The 22308-nt window shown below is 42.5% G+C and overlaps 1 protein-coding gene across 2 annotated transcripts in view; it reads right to left on the bottom strand.

Moving 5' to 3' along the window:
• Nucleotides 1-22308, bottom strand: part of CCM2L (CCM2 like scaffold protein) — a 36617-nt gene that overhangs the window by 9135 nt on the left and 5174 nt on the right. For both annotated transcript variants that reach the window (XM_075847047.1, XM_075847048.1), the window contains exons 4-9: nt 20196-20379; nt 19553-20070; nt 18908-19040; nt 16173-16236; nt 15862-16003; nt 9136-9274 (exon numbers count right to left, since the gene is read on the bottom strand). In XM_075847047.1, the coding sequence (XP_075703162.1) occupies nt 9136-9274; nt 15862-16003; nt 16173-16236; nt 18908-19040; nt 19553-20070; nt 20196-20379 (1180 nt within the window). The remainder of the gene's footprint in view (nt 1-9135; nt 9275-15861; nt 16004-16172; nt 16237-18907; nt 19041-19552; nt 20071-20195; nt 20380-22308) is intronic.

Here is a 22308-nt window from a genome sequence, read left to right as displayed (position 1 = left end):
TGCCACCTCCTCCGTGTTACTCAATATGATAAATAATAAAGTCCCCTCATGAACAATCGAGACCAAATATTCCAACCATTGGCCGCACCTCATGACCAACCCTCTGAGCCCTCGCCAACATTGCCACTTCTGCATCGGCCAACATGGTCACCTTTGCCAGTCCCGTGTTGGCCACCATGTTCATCCTTACCATCTCCACCTTGGTCACCTCTGCCACCTCCTCCGTGTTACTCAATGTGATAAATAATAAAGTCCCCACATGGGTCCAGAACTCCAGGTTCTCACACCACAGTCTTGTGGTTTTCCCTATACCCTGGACCAGATCATGACTGAGGACACTCCCCAGATGAATACAATGTTCTCATAAAGGAATATAATGTCCCAACAAGAGCAGCAGAACTAGAACCTGGAGCTACACAAAGCCAAAGTACAACCCACTGGGCCAACACTAAGCGCCACAACATCTTCTAGCATCATCATCATCATCATCACAAATACCAGAAGAATATAATCTATCAAGAGGAAGAAATGGGATAAGAACCAAAAACTCCAACACATGCCAGTCCTCCCCTCCACAGCGCCACCCTAAGGCTTACAGTCCTCCCCTCCGCAGCGCCACCCTGAGGCTTACAGTCCTCCCCTCCGCAGCGCCACCCTGAGGCTTATAGTCGTCACAATCTATTTTAGTTTTTAATCTACTCCCTGAGCAAACTCTTTACCTAAATCTGAGCTGGTACAAGAAGTGGTGGTCTACTTGACTCTGGTCACTAAAATATTGAGAAAGACTCCATAGAAGTTCCTCAATGTATATAAGAGCACAGGGGATGTGAACCAGGAGCTCCTGCACCACAGCAACAACCACCGGACACCCAAACCCCTCAGCCATTCTAATTTAAAAAAAATGCAGCCAGTATCATAGTCCATTCTATTCCAAACCTAGACATGAAAAGAAAATCTGTAGGGCCACTTGCTTTAGGCTTGCGGTTGGCTTCACTTTTCTATAATCAGAGGCTCCCACTCCAGATGGCTACACTACAGGATTTGAGCCCTGGTCTCCAGTGCCACTACTGGTTCTCCTGGCGCTCTACCCTCTGAGCCAGCCCCACCTCTATACATATAAGAGAACGTTTCCTAATGTCATTATCGAGGAGGAGGAACGGTTTTGAGCAGTTTTGACCCTTGTGGCCAAAAAAATGTAGACTCTGATCGGAATGTAACGGAACAAATGAAATAGCAGCAGACAGGGCCAGAACCTATGACTTCTTCTTTCCATACAAGCCGCTGCACTGACCACTGACCCACGGCCAGATCTGAAAGTCATAGGTGATTTCTCTAATTATCAGTCTAAAATAAAGGAAATGTTACACAAAGAGGAATCTAAAAGTCCTAAGACGGGTTCATCAGGGGAAGGGACATTGAGAGACGAAAAAAGAAGATCCTAAGATCAGTCGTCTCCACCTCAGCCCAGGACTTCAGATGTTCCTGCAGAGAAGACTTCTCCTACTTCATAGAACATCTTCTAGATCAGCCGCCCGCCCCGTTCCCAACACTGGAGCTTCAGATTATTTGTGTAGCGCGGGTCACCCCAAGCAAAGAGCAACATGGACCAACTATATCAAGGAGCCAACATCAAGTTCAACCATGGGCATCACCCGAGTCCGATTTCTCACCAAGGGTTAATAGTCAATACTGTAAGCAAGATTAATGCAGCTTAAAGAAAATCGAGACCAAATATTCCAACCATTGGTCGGACCTCAGGACCAACCCTGAGCCCTCGCCACCATTGCGTCGGCCAACATGGTCACCTTTGCCAGTCCCGAATTGGCCACCATGTTCATCTTTGCTGTCTCCACCTTGGCCACCATGGTCACCTCTGCCACCTTCTCCTGTGTTACTCAATGTGATAAATAATAAAGTTCCCTCATGGGGCTAGAACTCCAGGTTCTCACACCATAGTCGTGTGTTTTTCCCTATACCCTGGACCAGACCATGACTGAGGACACTCGCCAGATAAATACAATGTTTTCCAATGTTCTCATAAAGGAATATAATGTCCCAACAAGAGCAGCAGGACTAGAACCTGGAGCTACACGAAGCCAAATTACAACCCACTGGGCCAACAATAAGCGCCACAACATCTTCCAGCATCAGTTGCAGATTCCAGATGAATATAATCTATCAAGAGGCAGAAATGGGATAAGAACCAAAAACTCAAACACTCGCCAGTCCTCCCCTCCGCAGCGCCACCCTGAGGCTCACAGTCGTCCCCTCCGCCGCGCCACCCTGAGGCTCACAGTCCTCCCCTCCGTAGCGCCTCCCTGAGGCTCACAGTCCTCCCCTCCGAAGCGCCACCCTGAGGCTCACAGTCCGCCCCTCCGCAGCGCCACCCTGAGGCTCACAGTCCTCCCCTCCGCAGCGCCATCCTGAGGCTCACAGTCCGCCCCTCCGCAGCGCCACCCTGAGGCTTACAATCGTCTTTGTCTTCAAGCTACTCCCTGAGCAAACTCTTCACCTAAATCTGAGCTAGTAGAAGAAGTGGTGGTCTACTTCTTGATCTTCTACTTGACTCTGGTCACTAAAACATTGAGAAAGACTCCATAGAAGTTCCTCAATATATATAAGAGCACAGTGGATGTGAACCGGGAGCCCCTGCACCACAGCAACAACCACCGGACACCCAAACCCCTGAGCCATTCAAATTCAAAAACACAACCAGTATCATAGTCCATTCTATTCCAAACCTAAACATGAAAAGAAAATCTGTTGCTGTCAATCTTGGTGGCCGCCATGTTTTGCTTTAGGTTTTCGAGGGCTCCATTCACTATTCCATCCGAGTCGGTGCATAATCAGGGTGAAATCTTTCCATCTATGGAGACCTTTATGAATTGACCCCAATGAGGGTCGCTACATCTTTTTAACCAAAAATAATGGCCAGGTTTCCCTCTGGTAAAAAGAGGTGAGGCTTGTAATGTAGGGCCAGTTTCAGATGCCTGTAATACCGCAGCATTGTAGCATCCATATTATGCCACAAAACTTGGTTGCTCAGTAGGTTTGTACATCAGGATCAGTACAGGATAAGTAATGTATGTACATAGTGTCTCCACCAGCAGAATAGTGAGTGCAGCTCTGGAGTATAATACAGGATGTAACTCAGGATCAGTACAGGATAAGTAATGTAATGTATGTACACAGTGACTCCTCCAGCAGAATAGTGACTGCAGCTCTGGAGTATAATACAGGATGTAACTCAGGATCAGTACAGGATAAGTAATGTATGTACACAGTGACTCCACCAGCAGAATAGTGAGTGCCGCTCTGGAGTATAATACAGGATGTAACTCAGGATCAGTACAGGATAAGTAATGTATGTACACAGTGACTCCACCAGCAGAATAGTGAGTCCAGCTCTGGAGTATAATACAGGATGTAACTCAGGATCAGTACAGTATAAGTAATGTATATACACAGTGACTCCACCAGCAGAATAGTGAGTGCAGCTCTGGAGTATAATACAGGATATTACTCAGGATCAGTACAGGATATGTAATGTATGTACACAGTGACTCCACCAGCAGAATAGTGAGTGCAGCTCTGGAGTATAATACAGGATGTAACTCAGGATCAGTACAGGATAAGTAATGTAATGTATGTACACAGTGACTCCTCCAGCAGAATAGTGACTGCAGCTCTGGAGTATAATACAGGATGTAACTCAGGATAAGTAATGTATTGTATGTACACAGTGACTCCACCAGCAGAATAGTGAGTGCAGCTCTGGAGTATAACACAGGATGTAACTCAGGAACAGTACAGGATAAGTAATGTAATGTATGTACACAGATGACTCCACCAGCAGAATAGTGAGTGCAGCTCTGGAGTATAATACAGGATGTAACTCAGGATCATTACAGGATAAGTAATGTATGTACACAGTGACTCAACCAGCAGAATAGCGAGTGCAGCTCTGGAGTATAATACAGGATGTAACTCAGGATCAGTACAGGATAAGTAATGTAATGTATGTACACAGTGACTCCACCAGCAGAATAGTGAGTGCAGCTCTGGAGTATAATACAGGATGTAACTCAGGATCATTACAGGATAAGTAATGTATGTACACAGTGACTCAACCAGCAGAATAGCGAGTGCAGCTCTGGAGTATAATACAGGATGTAACTCAGGATCAGTACAGGATAAGTAATGTAATGTATGTATGTACACAGTGACTCCACCAGCAGAATAGTGAGTGCAGCTCTGGAGTATAATACAGGATGTAACTCAGGGTCAGTACAGGATAAGTAACGTAATGTATGTACAGGTAATGTGGCTCACAAGGTATAAAAGGACGGGGACCGCTGCTCTAGGCCATGATGACTGCACAGGGTCATCTTGTGGTTTCTAGCAAGTGAGCCCCCTGTTAAGGCTATGGAAAATTTTGAGGGGCATTTTATTTTTATATAAATATTGCGATCAGTGTTTGGTGCAACTTTAGAATGATTTTTTATTAAAAATTATTTTTACTTTTCGAGATACAGTTGCTGTATATACAGGATACACAGCAGCTGTATCTTGCTCAGAGACCTGTATCCGTCAGGTCAGCGGGTCCTGCGTGTCTCTGACTGTTATACATCACACCTAAGTTCTCAACTCAGAGACACGCAGGACCTGCTGTCACTGAAGCCGTCAGTCCCGCTAACCTGACGGATTCAGGTCTCAGCACTAGATACAGTTGCTCTGTATATAGGATACAAAGCAGCTGTATCTCAAAAAGTAAAAATTATTTTTAATAAAAAATCATTCTAAAGTTGCACCAAACACTGATCGACATTTTTATAAAAAACAAAAACAAAAACTAATTTAAAGGTGTTCACAGCTTTTAAGATCAGCAACCAGCAATACTTTCCATCCAGTTGGTGCTTCTGGCCATTGCACACTCATCTGCTCGCTGACCCGGGATAGAGGAGTCTGGGCCTGGAGTCCACTGGGCGGCAGGACACCAAGGACAAGGCAGCCGTCGTTACTTCTAGACCTAATTAGAGAGACGGGCGGTGCACAATGTGGTGGGGTCTCCTCCAGACGACATCATTAGCCGCCATGTATTAATGGCATTATCATTGGTTGCTCTGATTATTAATATAGATCGTCAGACACATGAAGGAAGGGTCAAGGAATGTCAGTGGTCAATGCCGGCTTGTGCGTCCCACCCAATAACCTGATGAGGAGAGAGGTCTGAGGCCCCCCATAGATGACAGCCCCGGTGTTTACACTGGTGTCCAGGTTCTGGAGGGCAGTGACCCCATAGTTGGCGGCACCCGGCACCTCCAAGATGTTTCCTCCATTACTTCTCCAGTGGTTTTATGAGATTTCAGCCCTCATACATGGATGTCCTTCTCTATGTCCGTGTGGTGGGATGGAGCGGTGTCATCCATAGTTAATGAGAACCTGGCACTATGAGTGTGCGATCTGCAGGCAGCACATTATATAGAGGAAAAGCCGCGCAGATGGAGAGAATGTTTTGTGCTAAAAGATTGTGTTTAAGAGTCCAGGGGGCGGTCTCATCTATGATTGACAGCCAAGTATAGAAATAGCTGCCAATCACGGCATAGGACCGCCCACTGGACTCCTAAGCCCAGAGTGAGGAGGAATAGGAATGAATAAATTACAAGTTATACGAAATCTCTTCCTACACGACTATATATCACTCTGCCCTACTCCCATAATAGTCTATAGGGGACGAATATCGAACAGCGGCATCCGTCATCCACAGGCTACAATGGTATCCGTTTAATCTATACATGATGAGCAGGGTGTAATGCATCTTAAAGTGTCCTATGGGTGATGGATGTCACTGGTAAAAGGTCCGTCACCGCCTGCGTATAACATACGTTGGGAGCTTCTCTCATCCTATACATTAAATATTAAATGTAATGTGAATGGGCCCAACGCCTTTCATGGTTCAACATTACAAGAAATTATTCCTTTATTACAATCATCTTGGTCTATAGGACGTGGAAAAGGGCGGCCGGCGGCCGTATCGTGCGATCCCGCGCTTTATCACGTCCTTGGCGTCATTTCTTGCGCCGCCCTTTTTATACGTAACGTGAACTACATTCATTGAAGAATTGCGATATCTTTAGTATCGCGGAATAAGACTTCATTCTGCAGCTTTAGCTCCGTTATATAGACGATGTATTTATCACCTGCCCCGGGACATTGGACCAATTCTCACAATTTATCGTTATTTCAATTGTAACCGTGTGAATATGAGATTCATGAGTAAGTTTGGGGATCAGGAAATAGAATTCCTCGATGTCCGTGTATCAGTAGTAGAGGGAACGATACAAACAAAGGGTTAAACCTGCCGCCACAAATATATTAGTGCGGTACGACCGTTACCACCCGGAACAGGTCAGGAAATCTCTTCCTTACACCCCGAGCGAGAGGTTACGGCCAATTAATAGTGATGAGGAAGATGAATATAGTAAAAGATCCCACAGTCTGGACCTAGTGCCCCCATAACTTTAATGTCACATGACACCTATAATGTATAATGGTATTTTCCAATATACTTTGTCAATTCCACATGTTTTTCAAGATCTCTGCTTGCTGTCATTCAATAGGAAACTTCGTTTACCTCGTGTGCTACCAGAAGGACGATCGGGAAAGCTTCAATTTACTTACCAAAATTTTTCCTTTCCCCGAGTCCAAAGGCAACGCACGGCTTCCCCACCACAATTTTTGTTTATTGCTGAATTGCTACACATCGTATGTCGGTTCAAGTTGTTCTTTATACCATTGGCCTAGGGATTAATGAGGTTGTAATTAAAACTAATTACGTCTTCTATTCTTCTGTACGAGCTGGGAAGAAGTAGGTCATTAACCCATCATGTGCTGCCGGTGGACTCAGGGAAAGGAGATATTTCAGTAAGTAAATTTAAGCTTTTCTGTTGTGGATTTTCCCCGGTGAATTCAATGGGGAGGTAAAACCCGCGACAAATGTGATTTTAGTGGCGGAAAAATTTCAACTCAGAAAAAAAAAAAAGTTATACTTACCGAGATCTCTCTGCTTCTCTGTCCAGGCTGACCTCCTGGGATGACGTTTGCAGCCTGTGATTGGCTGCAGCGGTCACATGGGATGAAACGTCATCCCAGGAGGCCGGCCTGGAGAAAGAAACACAGACTCATGGGTAAGTATAATATAAATTTTTTTTCTTCTGAGTTGCGTTTTTTGCAGCAGAATCGCTGTGAACCCGCCGCAAAAAAACGCAACCACAGCTATTTGTTGCGGGTTTTACCTCCCCATTGCATTCGATGGGCAAAACCCGCAACAAATAGGCAGCATTTACGCAAATACAATTGACACATTGCGGAATAAAATTCTGCACCGCAGGTCAATTCTTGAGCGTTTTTTTCCGCTCACTATTTACGCTACGTGTGAACTGACCCAACGCATGGAATCTTTTTTCTAGCGCTGCTCCCCGCAGCAGAAATTCTGCCCGAAGAACTGCACCACAATGATACAAAACCTGAACTAGCATTGATTTAGTCTTGAAAGACAGTTGTATCTAGTACTATATAAATGCTTAAAGGAACAGTGTCATCACAAATTATTTTTTTATATGTTAAAGATGTTAGTGCTTTATTAAAAACGTTTATATTCATTTGTGTGTTTGTGTTTTACTTTTTCTTATTTTTACACTTTTTCTTCCCTATGGGGGATGCCATTTTTTGTTCCATTTCTGTCTGTGTCGATTAACGACACATACAGACATGGAATACGGCAGCCACAGTCCCATAGGGACTGCGAACGGCTCCCGTCCCATTGACTTCAGTGTACGGCATCTGTGTGGGAACTGCGCATGCGCCGCTCCCACACAGTCCAATTCGAAATTGGCGCCGTCCGGCGCCATTTTCCTGTGGACCGGAAGTCGCGGCCGGACAGTAATATTACTACTTCCGGTCGCGGCTTCCGGATTTGTGCACTTGGACCAGCGGCAGCAAACGGAGCGGACGGGCCGGAGGGAGCCGCGGCGGCAGGAGCAGGTAAGAGATTTCAATGTATGTTCGTGTTTGTGTGTGTTTACTACTGTATGTAAACCTACTACACTGTGTGTTAGCTCAAAAAATGGCGACACACAGTGTAGGAGGTTACACCGTTCAAACCCCTCGTTTATCCCGGCACTAGCCAGGATAAAGGAGGGGGGGATGCTGAGAGCTCACTAGAGCGAGGGCTTTTAACCCTATGTTGCACTGCTGCAATTTTGGGAATAGCTCCATCTAGTGACCAAAAATGGGTAGTATTATAAATTAGAATTAATTTATAATATTTCCTGACTATTTCCTGACTCGTGAAAAAAATAAAAAAAATTTGAACAATGTTTAATCACCCACACACTAAATGTTTAATTTTTTTTAAAAAAACATGTTTTTCTGGCAACACATTCCCTTTAAACGTGTGTGTGTGTGTGTGTGTGTGTGTGTGTGTGTGTGTGTGTGTGTTTGTGTATAAATCTATGTGTGTGTGTATTTATTACACACACAGGCATTTAAACATTTCTATACATGCATGCATTATTTATATATATATATACACACACACACACACACACACATTTATATACACACACACACCTATATATCTTTATAGCAGTTTGAAGCTCCATTTTCTAATACAGAGCTCCAATACACCTGTATAGACGCAGCAATAATGATACAATTCGGACTATCTGCCGCCACCACTAGGGGGAGCTTTCTGCATACTGTCTGTGTAGTGAACTCAATAATTAAATCATAGTGAGTACGGTGCAGTGAGCGCCCCCTAGGCTGGGAATTCAAAGTCATTTTCCAAGTCCCCAAAAAATTTGCTAAAGACAGGGAATATGATAAAATATTTAAAGAGACAATACTAACACGATAACCCGCAGGGAATACACCAGTAATATCCCTTATTTTATCACATTAACTGCCTTTAGACAATTTTTAGGGGGACATTCACTTTAAAGTATTCTGGCCATTCTAATGGGTCGAAATCCATGAAATTGAAAAGTATGTGACCGCCCCCCAATTTTATGTATAGAACATGGTACATAATGGGGAGACATAAGATACTATATGAATATGTCCCACTGTTCTTACCCAGTAGAAGGAATTTCCTATTCTCTCCGTACAGTTGCAGCAGCTCTCGGCAGTATTCCTTCACGTCCATCCCAAGACGATATTCACGTAAAAGGCAGGCGAAGCGATAAATCTCCATAGTGGCCAGTTTGTTTCTCAACTAGACAAAGACAACTACTTTATTACATATAATTATCTGATCACACTCTGATCTGTAGAAGTCTCAGAAGTTTCATTCTATTCTTTTCTATTATTAATCTTGAGTTACATTATATCTTATACTCCAATCACATCCAAAGCTGCATTTACAATTCTGTTTGTTTCGTTAGCTCGCAGATTGCATGACCTCACATCTCCCTGTCACTGACCCGGCTGAATCAGAGTCTATACAGAGCAATCTCTGCTGCGTTGCACTGTGAGAGATGTAGCTTTTATACTGTCAGGGATCATTACTATGTATATTGTCTGAAAAATATTATCCTCACATATATGTATATACATTTCAGTTCTTTGTGTAATATACTGATATATATAACAAGTTCTTTGTTCATGTCGGACACACCTATGGAAGACACCGCCCCCTGGAATGCAAAGAGGAGTGTGCAGAAGAATGTATAGCAAAAGTTACAGCAGAAGAGCCAATGGAATTCAAGCAAGTCACACATCTATAGGGAGGGGCATGTGTCTTCTCTGTGTGTGTTTCTTTGTTCTGAATAAAGTTCAGTCCCTCCTGGCTGACATTGAAGCTGTACCTCAGACATTTGTGTGGTGTACTTCTCTCCAGGCATGCCTTCAGCTTTCAATTTACAGAGGTGGTTATTCGGTGTGAAATGCGGACCTGACATTTGGTGCCGAAGCCGGGACCTCACTCGAGGAAAAATCAAAATCCGGACAGTCGACAATCACAGGGTGAAACAGAGGACTCAAAGTTGCCCACTGAAGGAATTTGATCACCTCCGCAATAACACGGTAAGCGAATTGATTTTATAAATCTTCGTCTTATCTGTGTTAGTGGGCAGTCTTGTAGCGATCTGTAGAACCCTTTTGTTGATTTCCTGGATTATCTCAGGCGACAGAGGTGATATTTTCCGCTGTGAGGTTGGAAACCTGTGAGACCCTAGTCGCGCCCGACTAACCATCCTCTGGGTAATTAGGGACTGGATAAAGTTATATAACACGACCAGAGAGCTGCAGACTGTGGAATTTTTAATATTTCCAGCGAGGCCAGAGAGTCTAAATAAATAAAGTTATATAACACGACCAGAGAGCTGCAGACTGTGGAATTTTTAATATTTCCAGCGAGGCCAGAGAGTCTAATTGAATATTTTTGAGAGTCTAATTAAAGATTTTTTATAATTCTAGCGAGATGTAATGATAAATACATTGCAGACTAGAGTTTATACTATTTCGGCGAGACTTAGCGTTGGAGACTGTGAAATTATATTATTTCCTGCCAGACCAAGAGTTGCAGATCGAAAATTGTTATATAAATTACGTGTATAATATAGACTGTTAGAATGGATGGTTTACGGTCCATATTCAAATCATCAGGATCACCCGATCCTATTCATGATTTGGTGAAGTGAATGGAAGTTAGGAATAAGAAAGGTATTGTATGTTATATGTATTAGAAAACAGGACCAGCCAACGCCCGGTAATGGCGTCCGTACCTCATGTTGAGTGTGTCCTCATTGTGGGTGGGAAACCACCCCCCCTTCACAGCTGCGCACTGTGTTTCCAATGGGAGAGGCTGCCCCCCCCCGCCCCTGATGTGGCCACGCCCGGCCCAACCAAATCAGTATGAAATAATCACCTTGTTAATTTTGTCATTTGTAGTGTTTTTTTTCTATTTACAGAAGTTCCAGTCTAGTTCACAGATGAAGCAACACGTCATCATAATATAGAGATGGTGGCCGACAGATTGTATGGTTAAACATTAACGTAGATAATTCCTATACAATGGTGTGATGAATGATTGCAGATACGTATGTTGTTTTGCCGGCATTGAAAGTGTTAAGATTGTGAGAAGCTGTGAGTTTGTGACCCCCCCCCCTCCCTCCCCTCTAAAGTGTGCTGTGTTTGGGAGGAGGAGGAGGAGGAGGAGGAGGAGGGGGGGCTGACTGGGTGCAGTCCGCAGGGCTGATGAGACAAAGGGATTTCAATATGCACTGCTGAGATATATATATATATATGTAATGTGTACAAACCGAAATAAATTTCTTCTCTTTTGCGCATGCGCTGTTGTTGATAAAAGTTACGATATTTATGTGTTCTGATATGATCAGATTTCATGTGTTTTGATGTTAATTCAGATGTATTAAACTACAGATACTGTGAGACACGGGGTTTTGAAAATGTATGTGCCCCCACCGTTCCCTATATATATATATACAGTTTATTGGTTTGCAGTAATTAATGTTATCAGATATAATATTTTCTGTTTTATTGAATAACAAACTACAATTGTTTTGCTTTTGATTTCACACATGAGTTATGTCATTGTAAAGATCAAATGTATTTTCGTCAGGAAAAAGTCATTTTTGTTTCAGGCTGTTGCACATTACAGGGGGTTAAACTAGTGCCGCACAGATAGAGTGCCAGACTTTGTTATGTTGAGATGTAGTTTTGAACTCTGCTACATTACTTTCGCAGAGTCCACAAAGGGGGGAAGGGTGAAGGAACTGATCAGGTACAATTTTGGTTTGTTTTGAGTTAATTAATTTGGTTTCAGGAGATCTAAAATGTGTAAGAGACCCCAATGAGTAATCCAGATTAAATGTGTATGAGAGTAACCTACATTTTGAGGTTTGTGTAGATGGTTGTGTAAGAGACCATCCCCCTCCAGCAAATTTACACAGGAGGCAGAGGTGACGTCACTCACACGAGTCTTTATGGATTAAGATGAGGGGGAAGGCAAAACAAAAATTGTCTGGACATTGTTAATTTGATGTAAAGTTTTTAGGAATGTTTTCTTTTTATTTGTTTTTTTTTTATTAATCAAGTATTTGCAGAACCTGATAAAAGTGAGATTCTCAAGGTATTCTGGATTATCAGATGAGTGTGGAGAAGTGTATAACATTTGGTTTTATTTTAGAGAATGAAGACGCCACCCCTTTGAGATGTTCTATCTATATGTGACATGGGTTTTTAATGTAAATTTGTAATAAAGAGATATTTTATTATACAGTATGTACAAGCCGGGATACGAAGCACCAGGTAAATCATCCAGAAACCACTCTCACCTTCTTGTTCATCTCAAGGAGCGGAGCTGGAGGTGCTCGCTGAGGCTTGTAACCTGGCAGAAGGTAAGACGGCCGACATTTACACTGACTCTAGGTACGCTTTTGGCATCGCCCACAATTATGGGCCCATTGGTAGTAGGAACTTTATTGGATCATCGGGTAAGCCAATTGAGAGAGCGAGAGAAGACAGACCTGACAACAAGGATATGTGCAGCCAGGTGTCAGTAAATTGGCTTGTCCCTGGATACAATAATGCCACCACTAGGTTTGTAGCAGCCGGCATGATGTGCGCACGGCATGACATAGGTAAAACAGCAAAGGTACCTGTGAAAAGTGCAGCCCGGCCAGATTAACAGTCCCAGCGACTGCAGAACATACAACTACCCGAGGTAGAAGTGTATGACGCGGTGCTCGTATGTGTAGACCTATTCTCAGGGGGGCCTGAAGCCCGGCCTGTATTTTCCCCACTACAGACGTTGTGTGTAAGTGACAGGGGAACAATGGTATCCCAGGTATTGACCTGATGTTTGTACAATAAGATATCAGCAGTTCTCCAGATGTTATCCCAAAGTTAGTTTGTTTAATAATTGTATTTAAGAAGTGTTGTGGGAATATTAAATATTGAGGTTAAGTTTTATGTAAAGTTCTGGACCAGCCTTAGCATTGGACTATTAGAGTCATGCGTCAGATAAAAGGTACAGAAGTGGAATATTCCCATTAGAAAACATTTTTATTTGTTTATTTTTATTTTTGTTGTGAAAGGGAAATTTTAGAGCAGAGAATTCTGTGCAGTGTATATGTGTATGTATAGATATGTATATAAAGAAGAAGAATCAATTTGTAAGTTTTAGTTACTGACCAGTGTGAACGTTTGATGTAAAGATGCTATTTGTTAATGTTTTTCTTCAATTGAATTATCTGATTAAGATCAATTAATGTCTATACAATGAAAAAGCTTGTTCTCCATAGGACGAGTCCAACTGGGAGCGGAAGGCGGGAGAACCAGATTCTAACAGAATGTGGACGGATAAAGGAAGGTGAACGGTGGCACCCAATTCACTCTTGATGGCACTTGTTTTGATGGTGTATGACCTCACATATGCCCCAAGACTGCAAGGATCGATTTGGTAAGATCTAATTGGTATGTCCCAGGTTTTACAGCTGTCGCTGCTAAATTCTGTTAGAGCTGTTTGATTTGCCTACAGAACAGTCCTGGCAGACCGGTGCCACCCTTATCATACCCGCCTCCCACGAAGAGAACCGACCTTGAGAGGCCTTCCCAGGTAGAACGAACCAGGTTAGAGTAAGAAAAATAGGTTTAAGACGCTTGTCAGATAAACATGTGGAATCTGTGTATCTTTCTGTGAGGTGGAGATGTTCCAGGCAATCAGCTGAGATCAAGGTACAAATCCTGCTGAAAGGGTATCACCAAGTGCAAATGAAATGTACCCAGTAAGTTACACATCTTCTAGGTGCCCTGTCCATTGTAACAGAGAAGTTTTTCCTTATATAAAGGTGTTTGATGTCGTTTAAGGGCCTGACATTATTGTATGTACTTAGAACAACGTTTATAGTGTATGCGGATGATGTTATCACCAGATTAGTATTTATTTTAACAATTGACAAGGGTTGGGGGTCCCCCAGCAAGTGCCAGTAAATATGAACTAAAAGACTTTTAACACGATAAACTCCATCACTGAGATGCGGCAGGCACAGCCTGAGCCAGTACAACGCGTTTATCATGAACTGACGGCAGTGTCACAATTCTAAGCGGCCGCCCAGACGAGTAACTTGCCAGAGGAAGAGTACAGATGCGGAGGGTTTGATAGTCACAATACAACTCCACTAATCCGCCTACGTGGGATCTCACCCCAGGCTCACAACATGCGGTGCTATGTACAGCCTGATGACGTAAACTAAAGGAGACGGTGTCGGACAGATGAGAAGGACCAAACCAAGTCCTGATGACATCAGCAAAGTAAAGACCAAAGACCTGAGTGAATCCGTCAGCAGGATCAAGTGTTTTGATAAGTAAGTGACCAGGAGGGGGTAATAATAACTCCCCCACTGGACACCAACGTAGTCTGACTCCACAATTGTGTGGGTTACCCTGAGGGTGACAGTCAGTGAAGAGCAGAAGACAGGAGAAGAAGAAGACGATGGTGTACAGGACTGGCAATGAACTGATGGGACCCGAGACCTGAGGGTGATAGCATGAGATTGGTGATGGCATTATGTTATTAGCTGAGGCCCTATTGTTTATAATGTCTGAGGTTTATAATTATAATGTGTGTAAATATGCCACGGTGCTGCAAATTACAATCTGAGGAGTTTTATGTGAAGGTGTGAGGTGAAGGTCACTGTGCTGCCCATGACCTGTCATATCTGCAGGGGTAAAGTCCCATTAGGACAGTAAGTGACAGTGCGACAATTATTACTGTTAATAAAAATGTAGACCGGATTAATATATATATATATTACAACCAGCAGCGGTTTGTAGATTATATCAAGACAACCATCCTGTATCCAGAGGAGAATAGGGAAAGTTAGGACCACTCCGACACCTTGGAAGTCCAGGTACAAAGGGGGGTTACTCATCAGGAGTAGCTCGTCTCAAGCTGGTGAAGAAATCCAAAACCCCTACCCGCCTGGTTCGAGTGGTCAGTGGTAGGTTGCTAGGCAAGACTCAGGGATAGAGTAATAATATTTTTAGGGGGGACTGTCAGGGATCATTACTATGTATATTGTCTGAAAAATATTATCCTCACATATATGTATATACATTTCAGTTCTTTGTGTAATATACTGATATATATAACAAGTTCTTTGTTCATGTCGGACACACCTATGGAAGACACCGCCCCCTGGAATGCAAAGAGGAGTGTGCAGAAGAATGTATAGCAAAAGTTACAGCAGAAGAGCCAATGGAATTCAAGCAAGTCACACATCTATAGGGAGGGGCATGTGTCTTCTCTGTGTGTGTTTCTTTGTTCTGAATAAAGTTCAGTCCCTCCTGGCTGACATTGAAGCTGTACCTCAGACATTTGTGTGGTGTACTTCTCTCCAGGCATGCCTTCAGCTTTCAATTTACAGAGGTGGTTATTCGGTGTGAAATGCGGACCTGACAATACCAGGCACAGTATAGCAGTCTATTGTTGAGGGGGGATAAAAACCAAAACAAAACACATTACCTCTATTCCCATGTTATGGTAAATCACAAATGTAGGGTCTTTCTGTGTCTGTATAATGTTAAAGCAGAACAGACGTCAGCCAACAGGATTTTGAATGCAGCTTTGAATGTGATTGGAGAACAACATATGACCCATTGTGATTTTTTTTGTCCTGACTGACAAATAATAGAGTCAGGTGAACTGTGGGTTCACATCTGCAGTGTAACTACAAGTCACGGCATACTGGTGGTCATGGCATGCTGAGAGTTATAGTCCCCCCAGCAACTGTTTAGCCACATTGCATCAACACACGAACAAAAAGTTTGGGTACTCACAGTTATCATGTAGTCCTGCAGCTGTTCTGGGTCTACGCCATTCTGGTCGCTGTCTCCGGATGCCAGACTCTGCTCAGACACGGCAAACGAGGGGGACGATTCTCCGCTGTAATGTACCTCGAATGTATCATGGGAGCCATTGCTGATAACGGAGAAGAGTTGAAGATTACGCACAGAGACAGGGTCCGATTCTGGTATATTTGGGTATCAGTAAACATCCCGGCAATATACGGACGCAGATTTACATTTTGGGTTCCTTCCCCTTTAAGAAAATATTTCCATTTTTCCTGACCCCAGTTTCATCGACTTACAAGGAGCTGCAGCAGCTGAAGTCGGCGTCGTATGAAAATGTCCCCTCTGTATGCGAGCTGTCGCCTGAAACGAGACGAGAATAGAAAGAAATAAAGGTCGGATTATAAATGGGGCAAAATGCTCTGAAACGATCATTAATAATAAGCCTTTACCTCACCCACTAGACCAGGGGTGGGCAAACTTTTTGACTCGCGGGCCACAATGGGTTCTAAAATTTGACAGAGGGGCCGGGCCAGGAGCATTTGGAGGGAGTGTTTGGGCCGGATATACTAAAGCATTAAATGTAGTGTGTGCAAACCTCATAGCACAGTAAGAACACTACAACCCAATTTATTAACTGTCTTTCAAATGTGAAAAATAGCCCTTATCAGTTAATAAATTTGTCTCAAGGAATATGCAAGATATGGCATTTACATACTATTTCGCAGATACTGGGAGGAGGAAATGTAAATAGATTAAAATAACATACGCACTGTGATTTATCAAGAAAAAAGTTCTGTTGACTCTGTAAATTAGCTGCCAACCTCTGAGCAGTAGCCGCCCGTTCTTGTGTTGACTGCTTGCTAGCATAGTTTGCATGCTTCGTGGCAAAGTGACGGCTGATATTGTACTCTTTGAAAACCGAAGGGCTTAACGGTGACGTGAAACGAAGTGAAAATTAAAGTGAAATAAAGAGAAATACGCGCCACATTAACCCCTTAATGACCGGGCCATTTTGCACGTTAATGACCAAGGATTATTTTTTGTTTTTCCACGGTCGCATTCCAAGAGTCGTAACTCTTTTTTTATTACGTCGACATAGCCGTATAAGGGCTTGTTTTTTGCGGGACGAGTTGTATTTTGTAATTGTACCATTTTTAGATGCTTATAACATATTGATTAACTTTTATTAACTTTATTTTAGGAGAGAATTGAAAATAAGCAGCTATTCCAGCATTAATTTTCACGTTATAAATTTACGCCGTTTACTATGCAGCATAAATAACATGTTACCTTTATTCTATGGGTCGGCACGATTACGGGGATACCAAATATGTAAAGGTTTTATATGTTTTTTCTACGTTTGCGCAATAAAAAGCCTTTTAGAAAAAAATTACTTGTTTTTGCATCGCCGCATTCCAAGAGGCGTAATTTTTTTATTTTTCCGTCGATGTGACCGTACGTGGGATTGATTTTTGCGGGACAATGTGTAGTTTTCATTAGTACTATTTTGGGGTACATAGGACTTATAGATGAACTTTTATTTTATTTTTTATGGGGGGAATGGGAGAAAAGAGAGAATTTTGCCGTTGTTTTTTTGCGTTTTCTTTGGACGCCGTTCATCCGGCGGTTTAATTAATGTGTTCATTTTATTGGTCAAGTTGTTACGATCGCGGGGATACCATATATGTGTATGTGTGATTTGTTTTGACCGTTTTATTAAATAAAACCACTTTTTGGGGCAAAAAAGTAGTTTTATTTGACTTTGACTGTAATTTTTTTTATTTTTTTTTTCACAAACTTTATTTAACGGTTTTACTTTTTTTTTTTTAGTCCCACCAGGGGACTTCACTATGCGATGTGCCGATCGCATATATAATGCTTTGGTATACTTCGTATACCAAAGCATTATTGCCTGTCAGTGTAAAACTGACAGGCAACCTGTTAGGTCATGCCTCTGGCATCGCCTAACAGGCAGATGCTGAAGACAGACCTGGGGGTCTTTGTTAGACCCCCGGCTGTCATGGAAACCCGACGGCGACCCGCGATTTGTTTGCGGGGGCGCCGATCGGGAGACAGAGGGAGTTCCCCCCTCTGTCAAACACATTAGATGCCGCTGTCACTGTTGACAGCGGCATTTAATGGGTTAAACTGCCGGAATCGGCGCGTGCTTCGATTCCGGCAGTTGCAGCAGGAGCCAGGCTGTGTATAACAGCCGTGCTCCTGCCGCTGATCGCGTGGGTACACTGGCAGTACCCGCGCCATCACAGGACGGATATATCCGGCCTCCTGCGCGAACTAGCAGCTGCTGAGGACGGATATATCTTGGACAAGTTCGGCGGGCCGGATTAAAAAGCCTAACGGGCCGTATGTGGCCCGCGGGCCGTAGTTTGCCCATGTCTGCACTAGACACTACACGTGGCACCACAACTCAGGGGTGCCAGGGTCAACGGGACAGGATCCCTCCACATTCCTGACAACGCATGCAACAGGGACCCTGCCCAGGACTTCACCCTGATGAGTATGGCATGGCTGCTGATTTGGGCACTATATGGCACTATTATTTGGGTTCACTAGGGTGGTTTTATTTAGGTTCTGTGAACAGTATTATCAGGGCACGACATGGCACTTATGACGTTTAGTCACTGCTATTAGGACACTGGGGTGTTATTGTTTAAGCGCAATATTCCATAGGGCATGTTTTGGTGCTTTTATTTGGGCACTGTGGCACACTATGGTGGCATTATTTAAGCACTTTTATTTAGATATGGTATTTTTTAGGCACAATCGGGCACTGCAATTAGGCTAATTTTTGGAACTATATTTATTTTCTGCGCTCAGAGTTTTGCCCAGGACCGCCATCGACTTTTTACTAGGAACCTCTGCTATCAGGGAGGCATCCAGCCCACAAGGGCGCCAATGACTCCATCACTAGACCCATCCGATTACGTGCACATCCCACAAACGGACAGCTCTTCCAACAAAACAATGAACATTGGGGGACCTGGGTCCCTGCCCCAGGCCCACATCTTACAACGTGCCAGCCACGGCCTCTCCGGAGGGGACGTATAATGATACCCAGCCCGGTCCACACATTCAATGCTCTGATCTCCATAGATCATCTGGAAAACTTGGCAGATGAGAGCGCACGATTCCTCTGCAGCGTCCTGTAAAAATTGACAAGATCAGAACCATCCTGCAAGAAGATGTAGAGACCCTTCTGTTGTACCAGGTATGACCACTAGGTGTAGAATTTGTACTTCTTACCGTGTAATTTGTATGTTATAATGGGTAGGGATCCCATATACCATAATATACATTGTACTTATATTATAAATGATAGTTAGGAATACTTTACTATCTCATATTGACCTCTTTATACATCATGTCTTCTCCAGTTATACCGAAAGCTGCATATAAAATGTTACGGTTTTATGTTAGTCCTAAAGCTAAATGACCTCAATGACGTTTCCTGCAGGCTCATTGTCTGTACAGATAATTGTCTGCTGCAGAATATCATGGATTACCAGGGTGTCTGGTGAGCTGTATCTGGCAGCAAAAGGCAGATTTTGAATGCAGCTTTGGTTGCAACTGGAGTATAGTACATGATGTGAATGCAGGATCTACACAAGTCAAGTCACATGATTTAGAGATTTACACTGTAAAATCATTGACTCACTCTATTCTCTACTGCCAGGATTATCAAGTTGCAGTAGGCATCTGGACTTGGCTCCTTGGGATCTAAGGGATTCTGCCCTCCTTGTCGTCTCTCCCAGCTGCCCCCACAGGGCTGTCGCCTCTCCCAGCTGCCCCCACAGGGCTGTCGCCTCTCCCAGCTGCCCCCACAGGGCTGTCGCCTCTCCCAGCTGCCCCCACAGGGCTGTCGCCTCTCCCAGCTGCCACTGAACGTCATTCTCCTCTCCCAATTGCTGCACGTCTGGCCTCCGCGCCTCTTTTCCCAGCTTCCAGCCTCTTGTTTTGCTCCACTCCTCTCCAAACTACCCCCACCCTTGGGTCGTCCATCTGAAGATTTGTGTGCCATCTTCCAGTCCAAGCTACAGATAGTATGGCGTCTCTCCATAGCACCCCCTATGGGTTTGGAGCCGGCGCGGTCTCCTCCTTGGGTCCTGTCGGCCTTTCCAACTGGAGGTTTTCTTTCCAAGCTACCGGAGGCTGGAACAGGGTCCAATCCAAGACCTAAAGGAAAGATCACAAGTTTGAGAGCGATCATAGACAGAGAATACAACTTCTACTAACAAATGTAACATTGACTGTAAATTCCCAGGACACTCAGTGCAGGAGAGACAATCTGATTCTCACACCTGTCTTCAGGACCAGCAGATGAAGAGCGTCATCCCTAACATAGGAAGCCGCAGCAATCTCATGTGTGGGGATCCGTAAAATGAGCTCCTCATTGTCTCTCCAGGTCAGTAACAAACTCCGAGCCGACAAACTAAGAATACTGTCCTGTTCACGTGTGCAGTGCAGGGGAAGCTCCTTCAGCTGCTGCCGAAAAACAAATATATCAAATATAAATATCACCAAATTATAACAATGAATGTTCCACAGTAACAAATACAACTCAATGCTGCGCTCAACAGTAGAACATCCTCCTCCCGGGTTACATCCATGTTCTTGTATATAGTAGCAGTATTATAGTAGTTATATTCCTGTATATAGGGGCAGTATTATAGTAGTTATATTCTTGTATATAGGGGCAGTATTATAGTAGTTATATTCTTGTATATAGGGGCAGTATTATAGTAGTTATATTCTTGTATATAGGGGCAGTATTATAGTAGTTATATTCTTGTATATAGGAGCAGTATTATAGTAGTTATATTCTTGTATATAGGGGGCAGTATTATAGTAGTTATATTCTTGTATATAGGGGGCAGTATTATAGTAGTTATATTCTTGTATATAGGGGGCAGTATTATAGTAGTTATATTCCTGTATATAGGGGCAGTATTATAGTAGTTATATTCTTGTATATAGGGGCAGTATTATAGTAGTTATATTCCTGTATATAGGGGCAGTATTATAGTAGTTATATTCTTGTATATAGGGGCAGTATTATAGTAGTTATATTCTTGTATATAGGAGCAGTATTAAAGTAGTTGTATTCTTGTATATAGGGGGCAGTATTATAGTAGTTATATTCTTGTATATAGGGGGCAGTATTATAGTAGTTATATTCTTGTATATAGGAGCAGTATTATAGTAGTTATATTCTTGTATATAGGAGCAGTATTATAGTAGTTATATTCTTGTATATAGGAGCAGTATTATAGTAGTTATATTCCTGTATATAGGGGCAGTATTATAGTAGTTATATTCTTGTATATAGGGGCAGTATTATAGTAGTTATATTCTTGTATATAGGAGCAGTATTAAAGTAGTTGTATTCTTGTATATAGGGGGCAGTATTATAGTAGTTATATTCCTGTATATAGGAGCAGTATTATAGTAGTTATATTCTTGTATATAGGAGCAGTATTATAGTAGTTATATTCTTGTATATAGCGGCAGTATTATAGTAGTTATATTCCTGTATATAGGGGGCAGTATTATAGTAGTTATATTCTTGTATATAGGAGGCAGTATTATAGTAGTTATATTCCTGTATATAGGGGCAGTATTATAGTAGGTATATTCCTGTATATAGAGGGCAGTATTATAGTAGTTATATTCTTGTATATAGGAGGCAGTATTATAGTAGTTATATTCTTGTATATAGGGGCAGTATTATAGTAGTTATATTCTTGTATATAGGAGCAGTATTATAGTAGTTATATTCTTGTATATAGGGGGCAGTATTATAGTAGTTATATTCCTGTATATAGGAGCAGTATTATAGTAGTTATATTCCTGTATATAGGGGCAGTATTATAGTAGTTATATTCTTGTATATAGGGGCAGTATTATAGTCGTTATATTTTTGTATATAGGGGGCAGTATTATAGTAGTTATATTCTTGTATATAGGGGGCAGTATTATAGTAGTTATATTCTTGTATATAGGAACAGTATTATAGTAGTTATATTCTTGTACATAGGGGCAGTATTACAGTAGTTATATTCTTGTATATAGGAGGCAGTATTATAGTAGTTATATTCTTGTATATAGGAGCAGTATTATAGAAGTTATATTCTTGTATATAGGGGCAGTATTATAGTAGTTATATTGTATATAGGAGCAGTATTATAGTAGTTATATTGTATATAGGAGCAGTATTATAGTAGTTATATTCTTGTATATAGGGGCAGTATTATAGTAGTTATATTCTTGTATATAGGAGGCAGTATTATAGTAGTTATATTCTTGTATATAGGAGCAGTATTATAGTACTTATATTCTTGTATATAGGGGGCAGTATTATAGTAGTTATATTCTTGTATGTAGGGAGCTGTATTATAGTAGTTATATTCTTGT

Source organism: Rhinoderma darwinii, chromosome 13 (assembly GCF_050947455.1).
Source record: "Rhinoderma darwinii isolate aRhiDar2 chromosome 13, aRhiDar2.hap1, whole genome shotgun sequence".
Taxonomy (NCBI): domain Eukaryota; kingdom Metazoa; phylum Chordata; class Amphibia; order Anura; family Rhinodermatidae; genus Rhinoderma; species Rhinoderma darwinii.
Note: the sequence above shows the minus strand (reverse complement) of the source record. Positions and strands in the feature narration are given on the sequence as shown.